Raw genomic sequence first — 23372 nt, 5'->3', positions numbered from 1 at the left:
ACAGAGATAGTTATTCCGTCGATGTAAAAAATTGAAAAAAATATTTATCATAGATTATCCACTTTATTAATTATTTCCAATCCTGTTATTTTTGAAATACCTCAGGTACGTTTATAAAGGACCTTTTGATTTTGAACTTTACTCTATCGTACTTTGTTGCCAAAAGTATTCTTAAATAATAAAATATTAATTAGATCAAACGTTTTTTGATTTAATCTTTATTTTACATTTTAGAAATAATATAAATAAGAATTTTCAATACATAGTCGTTTCTTGATAGCAAAAAATAACTACAAAAAATAATGTAACATTACGTTATTCTCTAGATGGCGCTAACTCGCTTGTTTTGTGCGGTCGTTCGTTCGCGGTACTACTTCGACATTCGACAAGTAAGATGGCGGCTATTAATGTGAAAGGCGAAACGTTGTCGTATTTCCACTTGTAAATAAAGTATTCGCTTCCATGAAACTTAATTATAGTTAAAACTAAGAAAGGAAGTTTAGTTGCAAAGTGTATATTATTCAGTGATTAGTTATATGTATTGAATAACAGAGTTTAAGTGGTTTTTAATTTCACAATAGACAAAACCCGTCGCAAGAGAACCTGAAGATTCGTCGAGGCCATATTTACGATGTTATCTGTCGTGTGAGCGTCCTCTGAAACCACATTGATAAATGGTTATTCAAAACTAATGCGATGGTATGTTTTTTCAAACGAATGCTCATTCTCTAAAACCGATTCCAGTGAAATAACTAACTTCATTGTTCAAACACATTGACGCTACTATGTTCGAGCGGCGCATTATTTTTGTTTCGAAGTGTTTATGACGGAATCATGAAACCAATACTAATTTTAGCTTTAATTCACATGAAAATACTTAAATCGACCCGTATATTATCTGCTGCATATTACAATCATCTTAAATGACAGCTTTTTCATGAGTATAAAATATAAAAATGCTTGTTTTTTTTCTTTCCAGGGGTGTCATTTGGACGAAGAATAATTTAGTTATTCATTATGACTGCAAGTGCTCCGATTTAGTGGTAATAAATATATGATTAGTGTTTATTACAAACTATGGATGAAAGTGTGGACTACTGTTGATAAATTACATACATTGACACTACACAAAGCAACACGGAGGTGGTAATGGATCCAGTAGGACCATGGTCAGCATATGCTTCGTACAATCGACTGGCAGGGGTACAAGCTGGTGCTGCGAGTGGGGACTTTCATCACCATCTGGCCAGTGGTGGTACTGGATTGGGCAGCCAGCCTGTGCCGTCGACGACGAGTCAATTGCTCCTGCAGGCAGCTCACACCACTGCATCACTAGCAGGCCAGCTAGGCTCGACGACTGCATCACCGTTTAATCCTGGTGGATTTCTCTCTCCCCCGCCCGTGGGATATGATGCTGTATTCTCACCTTTGTTTCATCATGCAAATCCGAAACCTGCACACTATAGTTCATCCCTTCAGGCCCAACATCGTCAAGTGATAGCACAGGCTCAAGCTGCTCAGGCCCAAGCTGCTGCTTCGAAACAATCCTCAGTGGAAACTGAAATTTCTTCACTCAGAGAAAACTATTCGCACCAGGCACTAGCTACGCAAGGAACATCATTTTTTGATCAATCTGCGACCCCAGGTAGCACAGCAGGATTAAGCTGGCAAGGAAATAACCAGCTCCCTAGTCCATTTGGAATCCTACCTCATGAAAGTGTGGTGCCTTCTTCTCCGAGTCCAGCTACAACTAAAGCATCAGCAACATATGAAAACTTCAATGCTCACTTTGCTGCTGCACAAACTCTCAACAATCACATCAACGCACAAATCTCTAGCGCCGGTAAACAGAGCAATAGGTCGGGCTCACCAGCGACAGCATCCAAACAACCGGCCTCGTCTACTTCATCGTCATCATTTTTTCAATCTCCTTCATCTTTTGGCAACCAGGCTGATAATTCGTACAGCACAAGTAGTGCAAAGAGTGGTCAACTATCATCACAGCAGGATTATGCTGGAAGTAAGTCATATTCAAGTTCTGCAAGTAACCCTTCCCAGCAATCTTGTATTGTGTCAACTCCATCTGTGACAACCGCCTCCACCCCTCCCAGCAAAGACTACCGCTCATCCTCTACCACCTCCACCAGACCTTCCGCTTCAATCTACAGCTCCCAGTCACCTAAAACTGCTAGCATTGAGAAGGCAACTTCCAACAACAGTAGTGGGTTTGTTTCTCCAACATCTAAAGCACCACAAATACAGACTAAAGCTCAAAGTAAAATATACCCAGAGTTAGGTAGTGAATCTAGAAAGAGTTGTGAATCTATAGATAAACTTCAACCTCAGTCATCCCCCATAAGTTATTCTATAATGGACGCCCCAGGCAGAATGAATTACAGTGGCAGTGGCTCTTCCAAGCCAAACAGAATTGGTAACTCTCAGTACGCATCATCACAAAGTTCTAGTTTCAGGCATTACCAAAGTGGTAACAATGTGGACTCAGAGTACCATGTTCGTGCTAAAAGCAGCTCTAGTACAGACACAGGTTATTCTAGTAGTAGCTCTCAAAATGGTCCTGATTGTGGTGTTGTTGTGGCACGGAGGCAAAGTCCATTGCAATCTGCCCCACAGACTTCCCCGTTAGGACACGGTTCTAGTCCTGCATACCCCATGTACCACAGTCCTATGAACTCTACTAACTCACCACAGCAACACGGAGATCACTACAGCAAAGTAAATAGCAATGCTCCTAGGTCACCACTAGATGCTTCTGTTTCTAGGCCACCTTCACAGAATAGTCAGGTGGCCTATCCCTCTGTCATCACAAGAGCTTTAGGCATTGAACAAAGTAAATCGTATAGTGAAAATAGGTATGAGCGTAGTCAGAGTCACACCAACCAAAGCTGTTGGGAGTCTGAACGACAATCTGCCAGAAAATATAATAGTAATGGTAATAGTAATAGTAACAGCTCTAGTAATTTTAACAATGGCCTAAACGAAAATTCTCACACTGAAAAAACCACATCACAAACCTCTAGCGATAGAAATTTATCTGATAAACATTATATTGACGGGAGTAATGTAGCTTTACAAGATTTATCTAGTTGTCGTGGTGATCCAATGAGTATCGTAAAAAACTTACAAACCTTACAGCAAAGTTGCCAATTACAAGAAGTTAAGCAACCGAAAACCACTACCCCCGCCCCTGCCCCTGCCCCTGCCGCGCCACCACCCCCGGCGCCCGCCCCGCCGGTGCCCACCAAGTCTGTCGCCAGACGCAAAAGTACCGAGAAATCGTCTCACACTAATATGAATGAACTTTCAAACGCTGCCGTGATGGCTGACTATTTGGCAAACAGAATTCCACCCCCAGCTCACAGTTCAACCAGTAACCAACAACAAAATGGGTATTTCGATTTCGAACGTTGGAATCTTCCGCCTCCGCCCCCCAAAATGTTTTCTGGTACATCCGCCTTCGGCTCGCAAGCGCCATTGCACGCGACGAGCTTTGCCAACCAACACCAAGCTCTAGCCATGCAACACGGTCACGCCCTCACCTACTTCCCGCCGTTCCACCTCGGTCCTCATCCCGACTTCCAGTCTTCAGTGGAGTTAACACCGTTGTCTTCGTTCAGCGATACGCCACCTTCGGCTTCCTCGTCATCTTTTTCGACGCCTGAAACTCGTGAAGAGGAACAGCCAAAGGTGGTAGTGCCCAATATAGAAGAAGAACTTGGTTTCCTTGCAGAACAACGAGCTAATACTGCATCGACGGTAGCACCCACTTCTCAGCAGACGAGCATTAACAGTACTTCACAAGATTCGAAAGTCATGGATAAAAAGTTCAATGTCCCCGTCACGGGCCCCGGTTCGGGATTCATGGCTTCTTATCTAAAGTTCTTGCAAGGCGAGCGCGACACTTCCCCCCCGCCGGCCGGCAGAGGCGCCCGAAAGTCGACGTGGTCGCGAACGAACACCAACAGTACCGCCAACAACAAGGCGTACCCTGAGCACAAGAGCCCGTGCGAGGCCAACAGCGCCAACGGGGCCATGGCGCCCACGGGCATGGCGCTGGGCGCCCCCGGCATGGGCGCGCCCGGCATGAGCGCGCCGGGCCTGCTGGGCGCCGGGCAGCCGCACGCGTCGGCGCACCTCCTCGGCGCGCAGGCGAAGGGCGCGGAGCTCGAGGACCCGCGATACTACAATCTCAACAAAGACCGGAAACGAAAGTACGACGGGTCGGAGGAGGGCGCGTACGACGCGGACGAGGAGGCGCGGCGGCTGCACAAGCCCGTGCTCAACGTGCCCAGCACGCCGCTGAGCGACAAAGGTAAGAAGCGGCCGCCCAGCAAGCCGCCCGCGGCCGTGGCGCCCCTGCCGGCCGCGCCCAGGAAGCCGCGCGCGCCGCCGCCCGCGCCGCTGCAGGTCGCGCCGCAGCAGCAATACTATTACCAACACCAGCCCGAGGAAGGTGCGTTCAATTTGCTAGATTTCCACTTGCGAAGTAGAGCGCGGTGGTGAAGAGCTAGCCCTGAAGCTTGTATGACAGGAGCAAGCTAACTAGCATGCAGTGAAAACTTGTTACACTTTAACTGTGATATGTAAATGTTTATTAGATGAAATCTATTATTATTTACTGTAAATAATTTCTATGAAGAAAATGTGATGTACCTATGTTAGTGGAGGTGGTATTTAGGGTTAGCTTGTAACAAGATTTCATTGATGTGATTGTTGATGACACATTATTAGTGCCATGTAATTGTAAATTGTAGTATTTGTGACTCTTGTCATACTCGCTTTCGAAGGGGTGCTACCATTAATAATTCCAAAAGTGTGGTATATTTTTTTTATGGGTTTGATACCAGTGGTTGTCTGTTGTATATACTAAATAATGTATTGTATTTTACAGTATTTGAATTTAGTTGGTACTTATGGATAGTGTATTCATATACTTCGCTGTTAGCCGAAAGTGATTTATATTATAAGGAGAAATAAATTGCATAATAATACTAAATTGACAGCTAAGTTAGTGTGAGTAATGTATTAGAAGGCCATGCCCCGAACATAAGTTTTTGTATTTCTATTTAATTGTTATTTGTTTATGCACAATTCTCAATATTTTATGTAAATATTTTTGTATAATAGGAGGAGACATAAAATAAACGCGAGTATATTACTGACACGTGTGTTAAATAATTTTAGTTTGTAATTATTCCTGGTAGCACCCCTCACTTCGCCAAATAGGGATAACATGTTCATTGCTATATATTGATCATTTGTTTATATATTGCACACAGCCGTAAGACGAATATGTCATATTTATGTATCAATAATATGTACATGTTATCGCAAAAGGTGAACCTTCACCATTTGGCTTTCCTTGTCCCTACCAATCCCACCTTTTGATTATTTTACATACCTAAATATAATGATATGCAGAGAATAACTTCAGAGTTCATTTTTCTGTACAATGAAAAGGTAATTTTTTTATTATTTTATCACTTCATGATATGTTAATTAAGTGTAATTAATAATTTAAAACTAATTAAACTTTTAGTTTCTGCGCACTCGACAAGCTTGGGTTACGGCGTATATGGCTCCACAGAGAACGAAGCTAGCTCTAACAGGAAATTGCATCACATCAAATCACATCAACACGTCTCCAGATCTGGGCAGATAGATAATAATGCATCCATTGAAGAAATGCCATATCAGGTACTTGTCTTTCCAATGTGCTATTTTACTAGCAGATGCCCCGCGGTTTAAACCGTGCAGGGGAATCATTGACAACCCATATTGGACCACTGTTGAGCACGAGTCTCCTCTCAGAATGAAAGGGGTTAGTCCACCACGCTGGCCTTCACACACGCAGAGAATAAAGAAAATTCTCAGGTATGCAGGTTTCCACACGATGTTTTTCCTTCACCGTTTCTGTGGTAGATATTATTTTTGCTTCAGTTTTTCCTTCACCGTTATTACCAAATTAAGTTTCGGCGTAAAGGAATAACATAGGAACTCGTACTCATGCAAAATTTTACTTCTGTAGTAGATATTTTTTTTGATGACTATTGTCACGAAAATGTCGGTTTTCGGTATCGAGCGGCATTTTCCGTTTCGCTTCCAACGGTCGACAATATGGCTTTTTCTCTTCTTTCTGTTATTATTAACCGACATATAAAGGAGGAGGTTCTCAATCGACGCGTATGTTTTTTTTAATCTTTTGTTACCTCATAACTTCGTCATTTCTTAAAAATTTTTTTTTGTTTTTTAAAAAAGTATACTTCCAGATTGGTCCCATTTAATTTTCATGAAAATCGGTTCAGTAACTTAGTGTTAAAATGAAAATAACGAAATGCCCGTACTGTGGCGCTTTCGTTCACTATGTTCCTTCTTAGAGTGACTCTCCATTACTGAAGGTCAGCGGTCAGCTTTCTAAACTTTTCCTTGTCCATGGCTAGGCGGAAAAGTTCTTCGACTGTCTCTATGCTAGGACACACTAAAACAGAAAAATAATATTTTATTTATATGAGATATCATGGCGTGCATCTACTACTACTATAGCTTGGCAAATTCGTTCGTAAAACAAGACTAATGCACCTCACTTCCCCGCACGCATGATTTCACACCCGCGCAGTCTTTCCCCCCGTCGCCAGCATATCATGGGAGTGTCATCAACGATGTTGCCAAGCTATACCTACCTAAGTGGACGTACTGATCTAAGTGAACCGTTGATACAGTGAGAGTGTGTTAATTTTTACAGTCGGGAGAGTTTGTCGCAATAAAAACCGACTTGAACGAGATGTGGCCGGCGATATGGAGAGTGGACGGCAAAGCGTTGTTGCAAAAGTACGAACCTTTTGAAGAGAACGGAAAAGTATTATATAGAAATATATCAACGGTAAGTAAAATTTTATTTTATACTTGCCTCGCCTCGCGGTTTCACCAGCTTAGTTCGCGTTCGTAAAATATAGCCTATTATGACACTTACAAATAACGTGGCTTTCTATTGGTAAAAGAATTTTCAATATTGGTTCAGTAGATCCAAAGAACCCCCCTATATGGATAAGTATATAGTGACAAACCCTCATACAATACCACAAAGTTTACCACTTTACGCGGATTTTTCCATGTTAATCCAAATCGATTCTAAAAAGTTAAAAACTGTTACCATCTAGTATGAAAGTACTCGTTAAGACGAATCAAACAAGCCCAAACTTGATGGGGTTGTGTCGTTTAATTACGGAGTTCCTATGGCCACCTTCCAGCTCCATGATCAGGCCCTGGTTAACATCTAGTATCGAAGTACTCGTCAAGATGAGTTAAACGAGCCCAAACTTGATAGGGTTTGCGTCGTTTAATTACGGAGTTCCTATGGCCACCTTCCAGCTCCATCTTCAGGGCCTGGTTAACATCTAGTATTAATGTACTCGTCAAGACGAATCAAACGACCCCAAACTCGATGGGGTTGCCTCGTTTACTTACGGAGTTCTTATGGCCACCTTCCAGATCCATTATCAGGGCCTGGTTAACATCTAGTATCAAAGTACTCGTCAAGACGAGTTAAACGAGCCCAAACTCGATGGGCTTGCGTCGTTTATTTACAGAGTTCCTATGGCCACCTTCCAGCTCCACCATAAAATCAGCTCTAAATCATCATAATAATATTGCATTGTCATCCGATATACGAGTATACAACATGCATGCAAAATTTCAGCTCGAGCAGAAACCGAGAAGTGGATCAAATTTAACATAGTATCCTCCTATTAAAGTAGATGCACAATCAGCGACCAAAAAACGTCCCCACTCAATGAGTGCCAAGCACAACTTCTTGGCACTCAATCCAAGTAGTCGCATTTGCAAATTCAACCTTAAAGTCAATCCTTAAGGTTGAATTTGCTCTGAATTTGGCATTCTATTAAATATTATACAATATGTAAAAGCCTTTAAGTATAATTTTTTTCTTAAATTCTAAAACTGTTAAAGCAAAATTGGCTAGTTTTTAAGTAAAATTTTCTACATGATTGTGTGTCCTTTTATTACAAGAGGTCAATGATAATAGCTTTAATTTTAAGAATTGAATAACGACTGCAACTATTATTTGATGACCCAGTGGCACAGTAGGTAGTGACGCTGCCTTCCGCATTCAAGGCAGTGGTTTCGATTCACACAACTGGAAAACTTGATAATTTCTATAATATTGCAATTATCTAACTAGAATCCAGTTGAAGATATTTTGATTGATTGCTACTTTCAATGTTCTATGATCCAAATTTTGTGTTCATTTCAGTACGCAGCATGGAATCCTGAAAATAAGAAACTATACACACAAGTTCCAGTAAAGGTCCGATCACAATCTCACTTAGAAACAATAGTCGAATTAGTAAGAAGCGAATTACCCTTGGACGACTGTAACTTTATAGAGAAACGAATGTTAGAAACACAAATGTATCAAGAAAATTTCGAAGTGTACATACAAACATTAATATCACACGCATTGGATCCCAACTTTTTGACGGAAATATTTCAAGAGCAAGGTAATTTTTCATTTCAATTATTTTTTTATTCCTTACTCATATGTAGTGCGCTGTACTTTAAAAAACGCTTATAAAAAATTAAGCGATATATTTATTCGCATGAAGCGATAGAAAAAAGCCAATATCAGACATCGAGCGTTACGCTCCCGATTGCCGCGCTGTTTGGACAAGCTTTTAGGCAACTAATAATGAATGTTTCTTTAGTTAATAGGCTAGTTGACACTTTTTAATGATCTTAAATATTTTTTAATGATCTTAAATACTTAGTACATAATATAGATATTTATTTTTTCATATTTTTTTGGGACGTGATTACATAAAAATTTTAGTTTTTAAATATATTTTTGACAATACCAGTCAAAACGCCTGTTGGCTATGATGGTTCATATTTCAACTGTTTCATGACGTCACTATACCAAATCTATTACAAACGGAGCGTCTAACGAAAAATTTGTTTGTCGTTAAGTACATCAAGTGACATTGTGACGTCACAAAATGGACGTAGCGTTTTTGACGTTTGGAAAATTTGAAAAATACATAATATTTAAATTGAGTTTTATAAAAAAATCATGATATTTAAATTGAGTTTTATTAATTAATATCAACATATTTCGGACCCTTATTCCATGTACTATGCGAAATTAATATTGTTTATATTTTCATATGAGTCAATTAGCATATTACGTTGTGTTAATTAAAAAATTAAATATCACGTGTCTCAAACGGTGAAGGAAAACATCGTGAAGAAACCTGCATACCAGAGAATTAAGAAATGTGAGTGTGTGAAGTCTGCCAATCCGCATTGGGCCAGCGTGGTGGACTATTGGCCTAACCCATCATTCAGAGAGGAGCTCAGCAGTTAGCCGAATATGGGTAGATAACGTTGTGTCAATGTTGACGTTTCACAGACGAGTACTTCCTGTCCAACGTGAAGACGGTGGACGAGGTGACGGAGACGATGCGCTCGCGCGTGTCGTCGGGCGGCGGCGGCGGCGGCGCGCGCGCGCTGGACGCGGCGCTCGGCACGTGGCCCGGCCTCAGCGTGGCGGCCGGCTCGGGCGTGTGCCGCGCCTGCTCGCGCCCGGCCGTGGCGCGCCTGCTGCTGTACGGCCAGCCCTACAACCCCGGCACGCTGGAGCCCGTGCAGCCGGACGCCAGACTGGCCTATGAGAAGGTAATTGACATTAACTTGAATGTGCAATCTCTTGCAGTTAAGCAATAATGCTAGGCTCGGCTGGCTGTTAGCACGCTTGTTGTACGGCCAGCCCTATAACCCCGGCACGCTGGAGCCGTGCAGCCAACGCACGACTGGCCTATGAGAATGTATATCTAAATGTAAATATATATATATAACTCAAAGGTGACTGACTGAGTGACTGACATAGTGATCTATCAACGCACAGCCCAAACCACTGGACGGACCGGGTTGAAATTTGGCATGCAGGTAGATGTTATGATGTAGGCATCTTCAGGCTAAGAAAGGAAAAAATCGTTCGTACTCGACTAAAATACTAAAGTAGTCCGAACTAGGCTTAAATTTCAGACAAATCGGTTCAGTAGTAGCATCTTTAAAAAGTAAGAAACATCCATAAAAACTTTCGCGTACCTATATAATATTAGTAGGATTATGAAGTACGACGATGGTTTTTTTAGGGTAGGCGTAGGGTGGGAGTAGGGTAGGGAAGAAGCGCACATAAGTCCAATCGAAGCTCTACCGGGTCCGATTGTTTTGTATAATTTGTATGGTGCCTATCCTAGTTAAAAACCTTGAGCACACCACTGAGTCGACGCGGCTTATACATGGCAGCGCGCGTGTTTCCAGGAGTTCCTGGTGTGCGCGTCGTGCTGCGGGCGCGTGCAGCTGTACTCGCGGATATCGCACCAGAAGTACCTCATGTACGCGGAGTGCAGCAAGCGCGTCACCGAGAAGCGCATGCAGAACCCCGGCAAAGACACCACCGTGATACTCAACGAGCTGCTGGCGGACGAGGTGTGGCTGTCGCAGGTAAATACGACTTGCTTCGTACACAGACTAAAAAACTTCGTAACTTGTAAAGAATAAAAAAAAAAAAACAGAGAACTATGACGAACTCCGTGGCGCAATGGTATGCGCGGTGGATTTACTTCACGGAGGTCCTGGGTTCGATCCCCGGCTGGGTCTTTTTTTTCTGATTGTGTAAGTGCCGTAGGCTCCTTATGCGAGCGCAGAAGCATCGCCTGATGGGGCCCGAAGGTAGAAGCAGAGTAGATGGGCGGAACGACTCCCTAAGGGCGTCTCCTCTGAGACTCGGACCTCGGCTTAGAGGGCCGTTCGGGATGGGTGGACCAAAACGATCCGAGTGTATCACTCCGGGGGGCTGGGTCGATTGAGGTTTTCTTAATTGGTCCAGGTCTGGCTGGTGAGAGGCTTTGGCCGTGGCTAGTTACCACCCTACCGACAAAGACGTACCGCCAAGCGATTTAGCGTTCCGGTACGATGTCGTGTAGAAACCGGAAGGGGTATGGATTTTCATCCTCCTCCTAACAAGCCGCTTCCATCTTAGATTGCATCATCACTTACCATAAGTTGAGATTGTAGGCTATCTTGTAGAAATTAATAAAAAAATAAATTCATCGACATCATCATCATCATCATTAGCAGCCTCAGACCAATTATGGAAGGACCTGTATCGCACTCATAGTCACGAACAAAATTGTCTATCATTTTCTGAGGAAAACGAGCTTAGATTTAATATACATCTTATACTAAACTAGAAGTTTTTGCCCGTTTTTTACACAATTAATTACATAAAAAGGTATTTTTACGGAGCTCTTTAAGTGACGAACACGATTACAACTATTTAACATTGATTCTATAGAGACATTTTTTATAATCGCATTAGATCGTTGATCATATACTTTGACAGAAAAGTAACGTCTAGCGAGGCAGGTCCTATACAATAATTGGTCTGAGTTAGCAGCCGATGAACGCCCGCAGCTGGACATAGACCTCTTGCATAGACTTTTAATGTATAATTGCATAGACTCAATATTGTAGTCAAGGGCTAACTTGTAAAGAATGAATAAAAAAGGTATCTCAATTTTATTTGATGATGATGATGATGATGATGATGATGATGATGATGATGATGGTAATGATGATGATGATGATGATGATGATGATGATGATGAACATAGTAAAATATCCGCGATTGTTGCAGCTATTCCGCGACGTGCGCCACAGCTGGGCCGACGCGGAGGCGTGGGAGCGCAAGACGCGCCACTCCATGGCCCGCCAGATGATATAACGCCTTTTTATACCTGTCAAATGTCAAATATGTGCTGTATGTATGTCATTTTTTGAAGATATTTTTTTAAATTCTACATTTAAGCATTTAAAATATTTTGTATTCGGAACGGATGTGTCTACAGTTTCAAATTGCTCTGCCACTCTGAAGACCTCACACCCAGTTACGCGACTTGTATTAAAATTGCGGAAAAATAAAAATTGTCGTCATGTTGCGGAAAAAGAACACATTTCTTATATTAGTATGGTGTTTCAATAAAAGCGTGTTTATATTTCAGCCGGTCTAGCAATGTTACAAATTTATTATTTTTCTACAATCGCTAACACTTTGAAATTAAAAAAATGTATGGGAATGATTATATCTGATTGATTGTAATCAACCGTTATTACATGACCTTATCTATAACGAATATTTTCACATTCCCTTACATTGTTTAAGAAGCGATTGTAGAAACAGCCACTATAGCCAAGTGGCACGTTGATTCTCTTTCTACGATCGCAAACGCTTCGAAAACTAGAAAAACGTATAGAAATGACATTTTCTACCGACAGGTCACGTGTTCAAGATCTGTCAATCCCCTACATTTTCTAGTTTTCGTTGTGTCGCATTAAAAGAGGTAGTATAAATATTGCTCTCTCTTTCGTTTTCGAAGCGTTTGCGATCGTAGAAAGAGAATCGGCGTGCCACTTGGCTACAGGGGCTGTATCGTTATGTAACTTGGCTAGAGAAGGCTAGTCAGGGTTTTTGGTTACTCATTTGAACCAACTTCAAAGTGGTGAAGTTATTTGTTGCGAACTGTGCTGTTAGTTGATTATTATTAATATTATTATTGTAATACCAGATGAACATCACTTATTTATAGTTTCTTTTTTTTACTCCAATAATTGTCGAATTATACTTGGCTGTTACTTAGTATCAGTTGTGTACTTCGAGTGTTCAGCCTGGAGGAGGCGCCTTTGGTTGACATATACCTACTTTGTTAATATAATATACATAAATGAAAAAAAAAATACATAACGGATACAATAACTGTCTTATTTATAAAGCTAAGAAATCTCGATAGTATTAAAAAATAAAATTTGTAAAATTTTCAAGTGACTATATCACCATTATAAACGAATTACTTATTATTTGTATCCGTTCACCTAATAAAACATTGGGCAGTTGACTTGAAAATAAACACTAAAACTCGAAAACGGTGATCTGTCACAGCAATACGGAATAATACGGAAGTAGTTCAAAAAGAAAAGGCATAACTAAAAGAACAGCTGTAAAATCAAACGAATTTGGATTGGATTTGCATTTTGCATTGAAAATAATAATTTATCTATTGAAATATCTTTATTACAACAAAACATATATAATTATATATATATGGAACATGAAAAAAATGTAGTATTAAAGGAGACCTTATCACTAATAGTAATTCTTCCAGGCTACCTAACCCGAAAGTGTACTACATAATGTATGAGACAGGAAGTCACAATAAAAAAAAATCCCACGAATTGAGGTCAGTTAAAAATGCATGAACTGACACTAATAATTATTAATTAATTAATTAATTAATGTATGAAGTCATATAAAGGCTCCTCCTACTAGTGATGGACGCTCGAGGTTTGTGTTTATCGGTGCGGTGCCATTTTTGCATTATGTGACGCAAAAATGTATGTAGTTTACCTGTGTAGTGCCGTCGGCGTACATTGTCTGTTATGGTTTGTGATTTAGATCGAGTAGTTTTTATTTTAGCGTATTATATACATAGGTGAGGGACAGGGGAGTTGTTAATATATTTACGTATCCAAGATCACAATTTTTTTTACCGATAGGCCTAAAATTCGCTCTAAGAGATAACTATTTCATTTTATCTATGATTCTTTCGTAATTCGCAGTAAAAGAGATGCATTCTATATATATGTCGTTGCGTCACAATAAAAGAGGTAGTGTAAATATCGCTCTCTCATTCGTCGCGTCGCAATAAAAGAGGTAGTATAAATATCGCTCTCTTTCGTCGCGTCGCAATAAAAGGGGTAGTATAAATATCGCTCTCTCTTTCGTCGCGTCGCAATAAAAGATGTAGTATAAATATCGCTCTTTCGTCGCGTCGCAATAAAAGAGGTAGTATAAATATCGCTCTTTCGTCGCGTCGCAATAAAAGAGGTAGTTTAAATATCGCAATAACAGGGGTAGTATAAATATTGCTCTCTCTTTCGTCGCGTCGCAATAAAAGATGTAGTATAAATATCACTGAAACAATAGCATATAATTATAATATATTGCTCTCTCTGTCGTTGCGATGAGGTGAAAGAGAGAAAGATATGAAGACAAAATTATCTTGTTATCTCGTGGCGCACATCTTAGGCCTACCAGACTTGAGTTTAGGGTGCATTTTCATTGGTTTGTCAATTAGTATAATTATATGTCTCATCGCGATAATGTCAATAACTTCAGTATTTACTATAAAAACTGTTTGACATAATAAAATATACAATGTTTGTTCATATTCGAAGTATCAACTGACTGACAGGGACATCCTCTAACCATACAAAAATACCTTTAGCTTTAATGCATTGGATACTCAGACCAACTATTGTATAGGGCCTGCCTCGCTAGGTGTTACTTTTCTGTCAAAGTATATGATCAATGATCTAATGCGATTATAAAAGCTATCTCTATAGAATCGATGTTAAATAGTTGTTATCGTGTTCGTCGGTTAAAGAGCTCCGTAAAATCACATTTTTGTGTAGTTGATTTAGTATAAGATATACACCAAATTTAAGCTCGTTTTCCTCAGAAAATGACAGACAATTTTGTCTGTGACTATGAGTGCGATACAGGTCCTTCTATAATTGGTCTGAGATTGGATATAATAAAATTAAATTCATTATTAGAAAATTGAAATTAGTGTGTTAGTAATAAGGATTCCTGTACACACAAAAATATATAGTCAATAAAGTAGAAAAGTTAAACCATGGTATAAGTAATATTACAGTATTATTTTAATAATCTACTTTATTGAGTGTTTAGGCAACTAATAGTGAAGTTTTTAGACGTTGTAAAGGCACCCCCAGGGGACCATTCAACCGCTGTCAAAATCTCAAACATATAGAGTTTAAATTCGACACTCAGCGGGTAAAAGATCGCCTGGGGGCGCCCCCACAACGTCTATAAACTCCACTTCTTTATAAACCAATAAAAATGCACCCATAAAGAATACGAAATTCTAATCAAACGATTAAAATAAAAGACTTACCTATACCAGCCTTAAAAAGTAATGCAATAATATGTAGTTTCAACTGTTTTTAAAATCGTATCTTTTCGCTCGCGACTTGCATTACAATGTGCAGAGCATAATATACTCAGAGGCACAGTTATCCGCCCACTTTAATATGAAGCGAGTATATTGAAATGGGCGGATTGTGCCTCTGACTATATTTACAATTCTACTGATAGGTATATGGTTTATATTATATTTAGATTCTCAATTAGTTTTCAATCACAAGTATATTAAATGTACAGACACGGGCCGTAACAGTTTTATATTACTATATAGATAGTGTAGATTAAATATATTATGAACTCTACTGTGAGTATAATTGGGGCATAGTTTAAAAATGGCGATATTATGTTGACGAGTTCAAAGGTCGTGAGTCTCGTGTTTATCAATAAAAAAGGCCTTTGTAAAATACGTATTTCGAAACTGTAAAGAGGTAACAGATATTGTTAAAAAAATAAAAGTACCATTAATATTTTTATGTACATAAATTAGATAAATTGTCATAATGTGCAATGCCGAGGGGGAACAAAAATCTTTTTCTTTTTTTTCTGATAACTTAGTCACTGGCAGTTGATCACAAAAACTCTGAGGCGAAGACCAGACAAAAGCGACGCAACTATAGGCAAAGTTGTCTTTCGGCCCCTGCGAGGCCGAGATCTCCTTTAGAGCTATTTTATATTTTTGTTAGAGTTTTTTATACCATGATTACTATTCTTCAAGATGAAAAACCACTTTTACTTCCTAATTTTAAACAAAATTAAACATTTTGCTCCACTGATATAGAACACTTGCTAGAAGTTATACATTCTTGTGATTGGTTGCACGCAAAATACGTCACCATGAGCGCTACGACCAAAAAGCACGAAAAGCTGCCGCAGACTTACAATTGAAAGTTGGCCCACTAAATCGCAGAGTATACTAACAGGTATAGCGATAATAATATATTTACCCTCACATCTTCTCAAACTAAATCGTCCAAGTATAGTAAATAGTTAGCTTTACATTGGACACCGATCGCATCAGAAATTATGTACAATTGAAAAGTTGTCCAACGAAATTGTATATGTTTGCAATTTATTTGTTCGATAGTCGGCCAACTAAGAATTGTAAGTGAGCGGGTGCTCTTAGAGCTCCCACAGACATACAATTATAAGTTGACCGACGAACGACGAAATTGCAGACGAAATAAATTAGTTTGGACAACTTTTTGATTGTGCGTAATCGGTAGTGAATCGTGGCTGTGATGCTATATCGGTGTCCAATTTAGTTGGAAAAATATGTGCGGGCTAACATATAACGTGTTAATACTCTGCGATTTAGTCGGCCAATTGACAATTGTAAGTCTGCGGGAGCTCTTAATGCATTGTGGTCGTAGCGCCCACATTAACGTAACCAATCACAATAATGTATAACTTCAAGCAAATGATTTATATCAATAAAGCAGAATGTTTAAATTTTGTTTAAAATTAGGAAGAAAAGGTGGTTTTTCACCATGAAGAATAGTAAACTATCACGGTATAAAAACTGTAACAAAAATATAAAATAGCTATAACGGTAAAAGGACTTGTGACTTGCAATTCGCTCGGAAAACTTGCTTCTTTGTCTGGCCTTCAGATAAAATACAGATTGTTATTATTTTTTTGTAAATAATTTAGGAGCAGAATGGAAAGCAAACGCTAGCTCATGCGAGCAGAATATAGCAATAAACTAAATTAGCTTTAGATTTGATATGTCCAAATCCCAGTATCCAAAAAAAACCACTTTATCATTTATATGACACAGCATAAAATCTTTTTACATACTATGTTCATGAAGTTGAAATTAAAAAAATAAGTTAATAGTTTCACTCAAAACTACAAATTACACTTGCGGGAAATAAAATTAAATTTAGAGGTATAAACAAATTGCATCGCTATTATTTATATTTTTTATTACACTATGTATTTATTTTTTAAATAATAATAATAATAATTGAAATTTTACACAAAATTTAAGTTTTTACCATTGAACATTAATACAATTGATTAGGTACTATTTTTGAAAATCGTCCCTCATCCCAACTTGCATCGATAACGAGGACATCAAAGTTTGTCACTTCAGTTGCTTAATACGTAAATACTTAAATGATTTAACAGGCTTCGTAACGTAACGCGTTACAACGCCACTCTGTGTAGCTTCCCTTTTTCTCGCGCATATGGCAGCAGGTTTAAGTTATCATTTATGTCGAGCATCCCGAGAAGCCTTTTTTTTACCTTACTTTATAGCTACCACTATCTAGAATTTATGTTAATAAAAAAGTTGGATGTGGCGTCTCATTAAGGCGAAGCTCACCGAAAACTAACTCTATAGTAATCAATTGTAATAATGTTTCCCAGATTCTTGTACTATTACTATAAGTCAAATACTGCATCGTATTAAATAACTTTGCCGCTTTAAGTGTGCTTTTCGAATATTCACGCATTCACTAATGGTCTTATATCAATTTTACTATTATTTTTAATTTTGATTATTGCTCACTTTTAGCGGCAAAATTAAGGTCACTGCATACGTAACGGGGTTACGACGTCGATAGGGTGGAGATGGGACGTGATATTGTATTATAGACACCAATGAAACGGAATTTCCAAAAAATCCCTTCCTGTCCGAAATAAAGTACGTTACGTATGCAGCAACTTGAGGGCTTATTATGTATCTTGGTGTACCAATCAATGAGTCACTATATCGTTTTTTATTGTATTTTCGTTTTTGTTATCATCTAACTTAGTTAAGTCAACGAAATGACCTTGACTGCGCCATTTCACATCAAGTGGCAGTGATTTTTTGTTTTTCCAATAGTCTAACATGATTATTTTAACGAAATTACGTAAATAATGGTTTTTCGCTGAAATAAACTTACTATTTGCTACTATCACTACTACGAGTATACTAATGACACATTACGTAAAATGACGATAATTGTGCCATTTCATTAAAACACAATGTTCGATTATACCGATGAAAATACGATGAAAAACGATATAGTAATTGATTATTTGAATGATACACCGAGATACATAATAACCCTGGTGACGTGCAAATAATGCTTAATTTGACGCGAATTGTAGTTGGACTTTATTTGAATCTTGCGGCCTTCTGAGTCGATTCTTTTGCGCGAAAATTGCACTTTAATACCATCATTTTCAAATTACTTTAAAACTAAAAATATTATGCAAGAATCCAAAAAATATTATGCAGGAATTGATAAATCATGTTTCATTGTCAAACATATGATTTTTTTTTTAGTTTTTATATATTTTGAGAACTAACAATGATGGTATTAACGTGTAAAACACTATATTACTAATAGTGAAAGTATTAACTGAAGACTCAAATATTTTGCCCTACAAAAATAGTAAAAAGATTTTTTTTTTATACTGTTAATTATTTAATTAATTATTTTAACGAACGATAATAATAATCTTACATCACAATTTATTCTTAAATTAAAAAAGAGATGTTTGTTTGTTTTTATTTATTTACGGTGGCAATTTGACGTTTATGTTTTAACCATTTTTTTTAGATTAAATGTTATTGTGCTATTTATCTTATCAACAGCCAATTGGATGATTTTATTTTTATACGTGTAAAACGAGCCTCAAAACAAAACCTTGTAAGCGATCTATTAACTCTTCAATTCCCAGTGTCACCTGGAGGTGACAGACGTTTAATATTTTTTTTCTACCAGAAGGAGATATTATTTTTCAAATTTAATATTATTGTTTCGAAGCCAATATGTAACATTATCAATTATTTTTTTTTGATAACACTAGCAATATGTCATGTGTCAAATTTATTCAGTTGTTTAGCGCGAAATTGAAGGAGTCTGAGTTTGTGTGATCTCTTGCGATATAAAGTGAAATATAAATGCCTAGACCGTAAGTATTGTTTTTTTACTTATTACATGTAATAAACGAATAAATAAGCTGTAGTAGAAATGTTTCTTATTCTAAAAATAACTTATAGCGTCATTGTTACAACGTCGGAAGTATGCAGTGTCACCTGTAGGTGACACTGGGCATTGCAATAACAAATTGTCCTGACTTCATTCTAAGCAAAAACTTGTTACATTTTGGCCTTATCGCTATGTGGTGATGTTTTTTTTATAACTTATTACGTATTACAGGTAGACCTTGGATTATAGTTGCAGGCAGAGGAGAACTGAGGAGATATTATTTTATTTTCTCCTTATGATGGTGTTGTTACAGGTGAAGATAGAGGGAAGAAACGAAGCTAATATTATACATCTCCCCAGTTGCATGCTTCGCTCTCATGTTGTAATACAAAATATACTTTACTATTATTCCGAGTAGTTACGAGAGCAAAATGTTGGGGTACGGGTACTGGTCGGGAAAATCGTCTGGACTACTGCAATTCATAAAACTTCAGAACGAGAGAAAGAGCTAGGCTCTTCCTTACGACAAGCTTCTGAAGAACATATTGTAGCTAAGTAGCAAGACAACAGCATGACTTAGTTTGCTTTAAGCTTAGATGCAGCTTGTCAAATGAATGTCTGAACTGAGATAAGAGATGGTCAAAAAACAACTAGCCTTACTAAGTTTTCCGGTGAAATGTTGCTACTTGCAAAAATGTGACAAGCCTTCGATCGGCAATTTGTGAATCTACCTCTGCAGATGATGCTGAAAGTCCCTACTGAGGTTAGGAGCGCTGGAAGAGCTGACGACCACTCGCAAATCGACACTCAAAGAAGATGCGTATATACAAACCACCACACTATAAAATGTATCCCAATGCAATATCGGTTTGCATATAGTGTTGGTGCAGCTTTCACAGTAAATGAGTGTTCTATTTGTTTACATATTTATTATACACATTATTATAGAATCTGTCATTTCATTCCTACTGTAAGAATAAGAAAAATGTTGTTTCCTATAAGTATAGTCTCAAGTATACTTATAGGAAACAACAATGCCTCAATGCCCAGTGTCACCTGTGGGTGACACGCCCATAAAAAAAAATGGGGGTAGTTCATTTACATTTTATTTATTTTTTTGTAATAACTAAGTGTTTGTAAGCTATGTTATCCAAAGAAAAACGAAAAATCTATATTAGCCTTGACATGGGAATTGAAGAGTTAATTCCATTGATACAATAAAATTGGCTATTTATGAAAATAAAAAAATTATGTACATATTTTAATTTCTATACCACATAATATACCCCTACTTTTATTAAAGCTAAGTTTCAAATGAAATTGACGTGAAAAGTTTTTAATTTTTCCAAAATTATCACAGCAGTGCACCTTTGATGGCCTCCGTGTAGCAGTGGTTTGCGCGGTGGATTTACAAGACAGAGGGCTTGGGTTCGATCCCCGGCTGAGCCGATTGAGATTTTCTTAATTGGTCCAGGTCTAGCTAGCTGGTGGGAGGCTTCGGCCGTAGCCAATTTCCACCCTACCGGCAAAGACGTAGGTACCGCTAAACGATTTAGCGTGTTGGGTAGAAACCGATAGGGGTGTGGATTTTCATCCTGCTCCTAACAAGTTAGCCCACTTCCATATTAGATTGCATCACCACTTACCATCAGGTGAGATTGTAGTCTTGTAAAGAATAAAAAAAAACCTTACTCCGTCCTATGAATGACATCACAACCTGAAGTTATTGTAAGGGTACCAAGATCTCGTAGTTATTGAATGTTTTACTGCGTTTCCTAAACGATTTTATTATTATAAACTATTAAAAATAATGGCTCTTACTGGATTTTGATTTGGGGCAATATACAGGGTGCTCGGGAGTATTTCCCATAACTCTGGGGTTATAATCTTTATCAAAAATTAATTAAAAATGTTCGAGGAACATGTGTTCTAAAATTAATATTTTCGGGGTATATAATATTTCTTTTGTAAATAGATCTTAAATTGAGTCCCATAAACGCATCCTTACAATTATGACGTAGCCAAGTTTGACGTACTTCAAAATGTAAAGATAGATAAAGGCGTGTGTTACATGGATAGTCGGAATTAGTTGAATTACTTTGTATGAAAACATAAAAAGTTTTCATTTTTTAGTTAAAAGAATATCAGTTATGCAGTTCGGCTCCTTTGTGTGGACTCGTCAACACCTTGAAGTTATGGGAAATACTCCCGAGCACCCTGTATATTATTAGAAGGACCTGACAATCGCAAGTATAATGTTTAGTGCCAGATAGTAAAAGATACAGTCTAACATTGATATAGCTTCACCATTAAACAGTAGATGTGCAGTGGTCTATGACTATGGCGTGCACAAAGTTTTTAACTAGGGTATGAACTATAAGTAAATACAAACTCTACAAAATGGAAAATTCCTTATAAACAGATTTGTAATGATTTCTGGATATTCATTATTGCATATATGAAGTGCACTGTCGATGTTAGATGGGATCTAAGACAAGTTATAGCAAATGTGTCAACATATAAGAAGGTACATGTGTACCTACTCGTAAATTTTGGAGTACCCACTTTATATACCACATTCCTAAAGCGGCCTTTTGTATATCAAAAAAAACACTGATTATAAAAGAATGATCTTTAGATTTTAAGTTTCGATTGCCATTAGGTGATACAATGAACAAAAATGGTATATATTATTTTTCTTTTCAGAATAAGTACATTCAGTACCTATAAGATATTTTCTATAATTATATTGGGTTGTATGCTTCGATCACTTATAAAACTAGAAACACATTACAAAATGGCTCCCGAGAGTATTTAGTACTATACCTAGTTAAGTGATGTTAAATTAAACATTAGATTACTGCAAATTCAACCTACATAGGTTAAATTAACCTTGAAAGTTGCTGGCTTAAAAACTGGTTACAAAAATATTTCATTTCTATAATTGATTAAAAATTACATACCACTACATATTACGTATGAAATTTCAGTATAAACTTGCTAAAATATGAACCTTCATCTTTTACTCTTAGATTATATATAATGATTTTGCATGTTTTTTTAAAGAAACAAATATTATGGTAGTTAAAGAACACTTTAAGAAAAAATTCTTATACCTAATCTCCTAGCCAAAGGTGTTTTACCTAAGCTGCGTTATCGCTTATCTTAGGGCGCTTTGCAGTCAGTCGCTAGCAAAAACGTGTCTATTAAATAATATCTATCTATGGAAAAGAAACACTTAAGGGTGGTTCCTTTTTGTCACCGATTGTGAATTTAGTTGTTTATAAGTGCTCGAAGGTTGTATAGTTTTATTTTATTTATAAGCCGAGAAAAATACGTAGTTCTTACGCATTTGTAATGAATATTGTAAAATACAAGGTTCTGTCAGTTAATAATATTAATAATTAATGAGGAACTTTATTTATTTTGTGCTAACAAGACAGGACTACTCAGATTTGTTTGACAATTTTTCATTATTTGAATCATAATAAATGGCAAATTTATCAATATTTTTTTTATTTATTTAGTGATCCTCTAATTTAATTACGCTAATTAATACTGTTACAGTATTAATTAGAGTAGTAAACAGCCTCGCCTTATTGTAGAGAAAGAAATGGCAGTTATAGAAATTATGGCCAGTAGAAGTGAAAACTTAGAACTTGGTGTTATAATTTGAAATTCTTCCCTACCAAAAAGTGCCCAAAGTGGATAAGTTTTCACTTGAAAATAGGAGAACCAAGTACTTCTATTAGCATGTTGGAGATTGTTGCGCTCCTAAAGTTTTTTTTTAATTCATAATGAGATTATCGGTAGTACTTCACTTCAGCTATTGTTATCCATTTTTGCCATATTACATTTGTCACGACGAGTGATGATACTATTGTTATTCGCACAAGATCTTATCGTAGTACCTACAATCTACATATGTTTTCTATGTCCTAGTCTTCGCTAAGATCGGCTCAGCGGATAAGACGGATATAAATATTTTAAAGTCTACGAAACTAACTCACTTCTCCAATAAAACACGATAATATATTCCATTAACAACCCATAGTCGACTCACTCTTGAGCACGAGTCTCCTCTAAGTGTTTTTCAGACAGCATCGGTACGATGACAGTCGCCTGTATGACGTTCATAATACATACTATTATTGTGAATCGCGGAAAACTTTCAAGAGTGAAACGAACTCACCTGCACCATCCTACATGAAACGAACTGTACTACGTAGACTTCACAGTTTACACACGAATTAAGAAAATTTCCAGCTATGCAGATTTCCTCGCGAATCACGATTTTATTCCTTCACTGTTTGAGACACGTGATAATAAATTTCTTGAAATGCACA

General features: G+C 37.7%; 1 protein-coding gene across 3 annotated transcripts; it reads left to right on the top strand.

The window, feature by feature from the left end:
- Positions 1 to 365: 365 nt before the first annotated feature.
- LOC112049212 (mucin-5AC) lies at positions 366 to 22533 on the top strand. Of its 3 annotated transcripts, XM_052882253.1 has the most exons (9): positions 366 to 699; positions 980 to 2020; positions 3749 to 4471; positions 5558 to 5715; positions 6761 to 6898; positions 8288 to 8534; positions 9443 to 9708; positions 10357 to 10539; positions 11735 to 22533. In XM_052882253.1, exons 2-9 carry the CDS (start codon positions 1150 to 1152, stop codon positions 11819 to 11821), a joined length of 2673 nt encoding a protein of 890 aa, XP_052738213.1. In that variant the 5' UTR covers positions 366 to 699; positions 980 to 1149; the 3' UTR covers positions 11822 to 22533. The 3 variants fall into 3 exon arrangements, with proteins under 3 accessions (XP_052738213.1, XP_023942778.1, XP_023942777.1); XM_024087010.2 differs by having other exon boundaries at positions 980 to 4330; XM_024087009.2 differs by having other exon boundaries at positions 980 to 4471.
- Positions 22534 to 23372: the final 839 nt, after the last annotated feature.

The sequence above is a fragment of the Bicyclus anynana genome, chromosome 6 (genome assembly GCF_947172395.1).
Source record: "Bicyclus anynana chromosome 6, ilBicAnyn1.1, whole genome shotgun sequence".
Classification (NCBI taxonomy): Eukaryota; Metazoa; Arthropoda; class Insecta; order Lepidoptera; family Nymphalidae; genus Bicyclus; species Bicyclus anynana.
The sequence above is the reverse complement of the archived record's forward strand: the minus strand, read 5'-3'. Positions and strand labels throughout refer to the sequence as shown.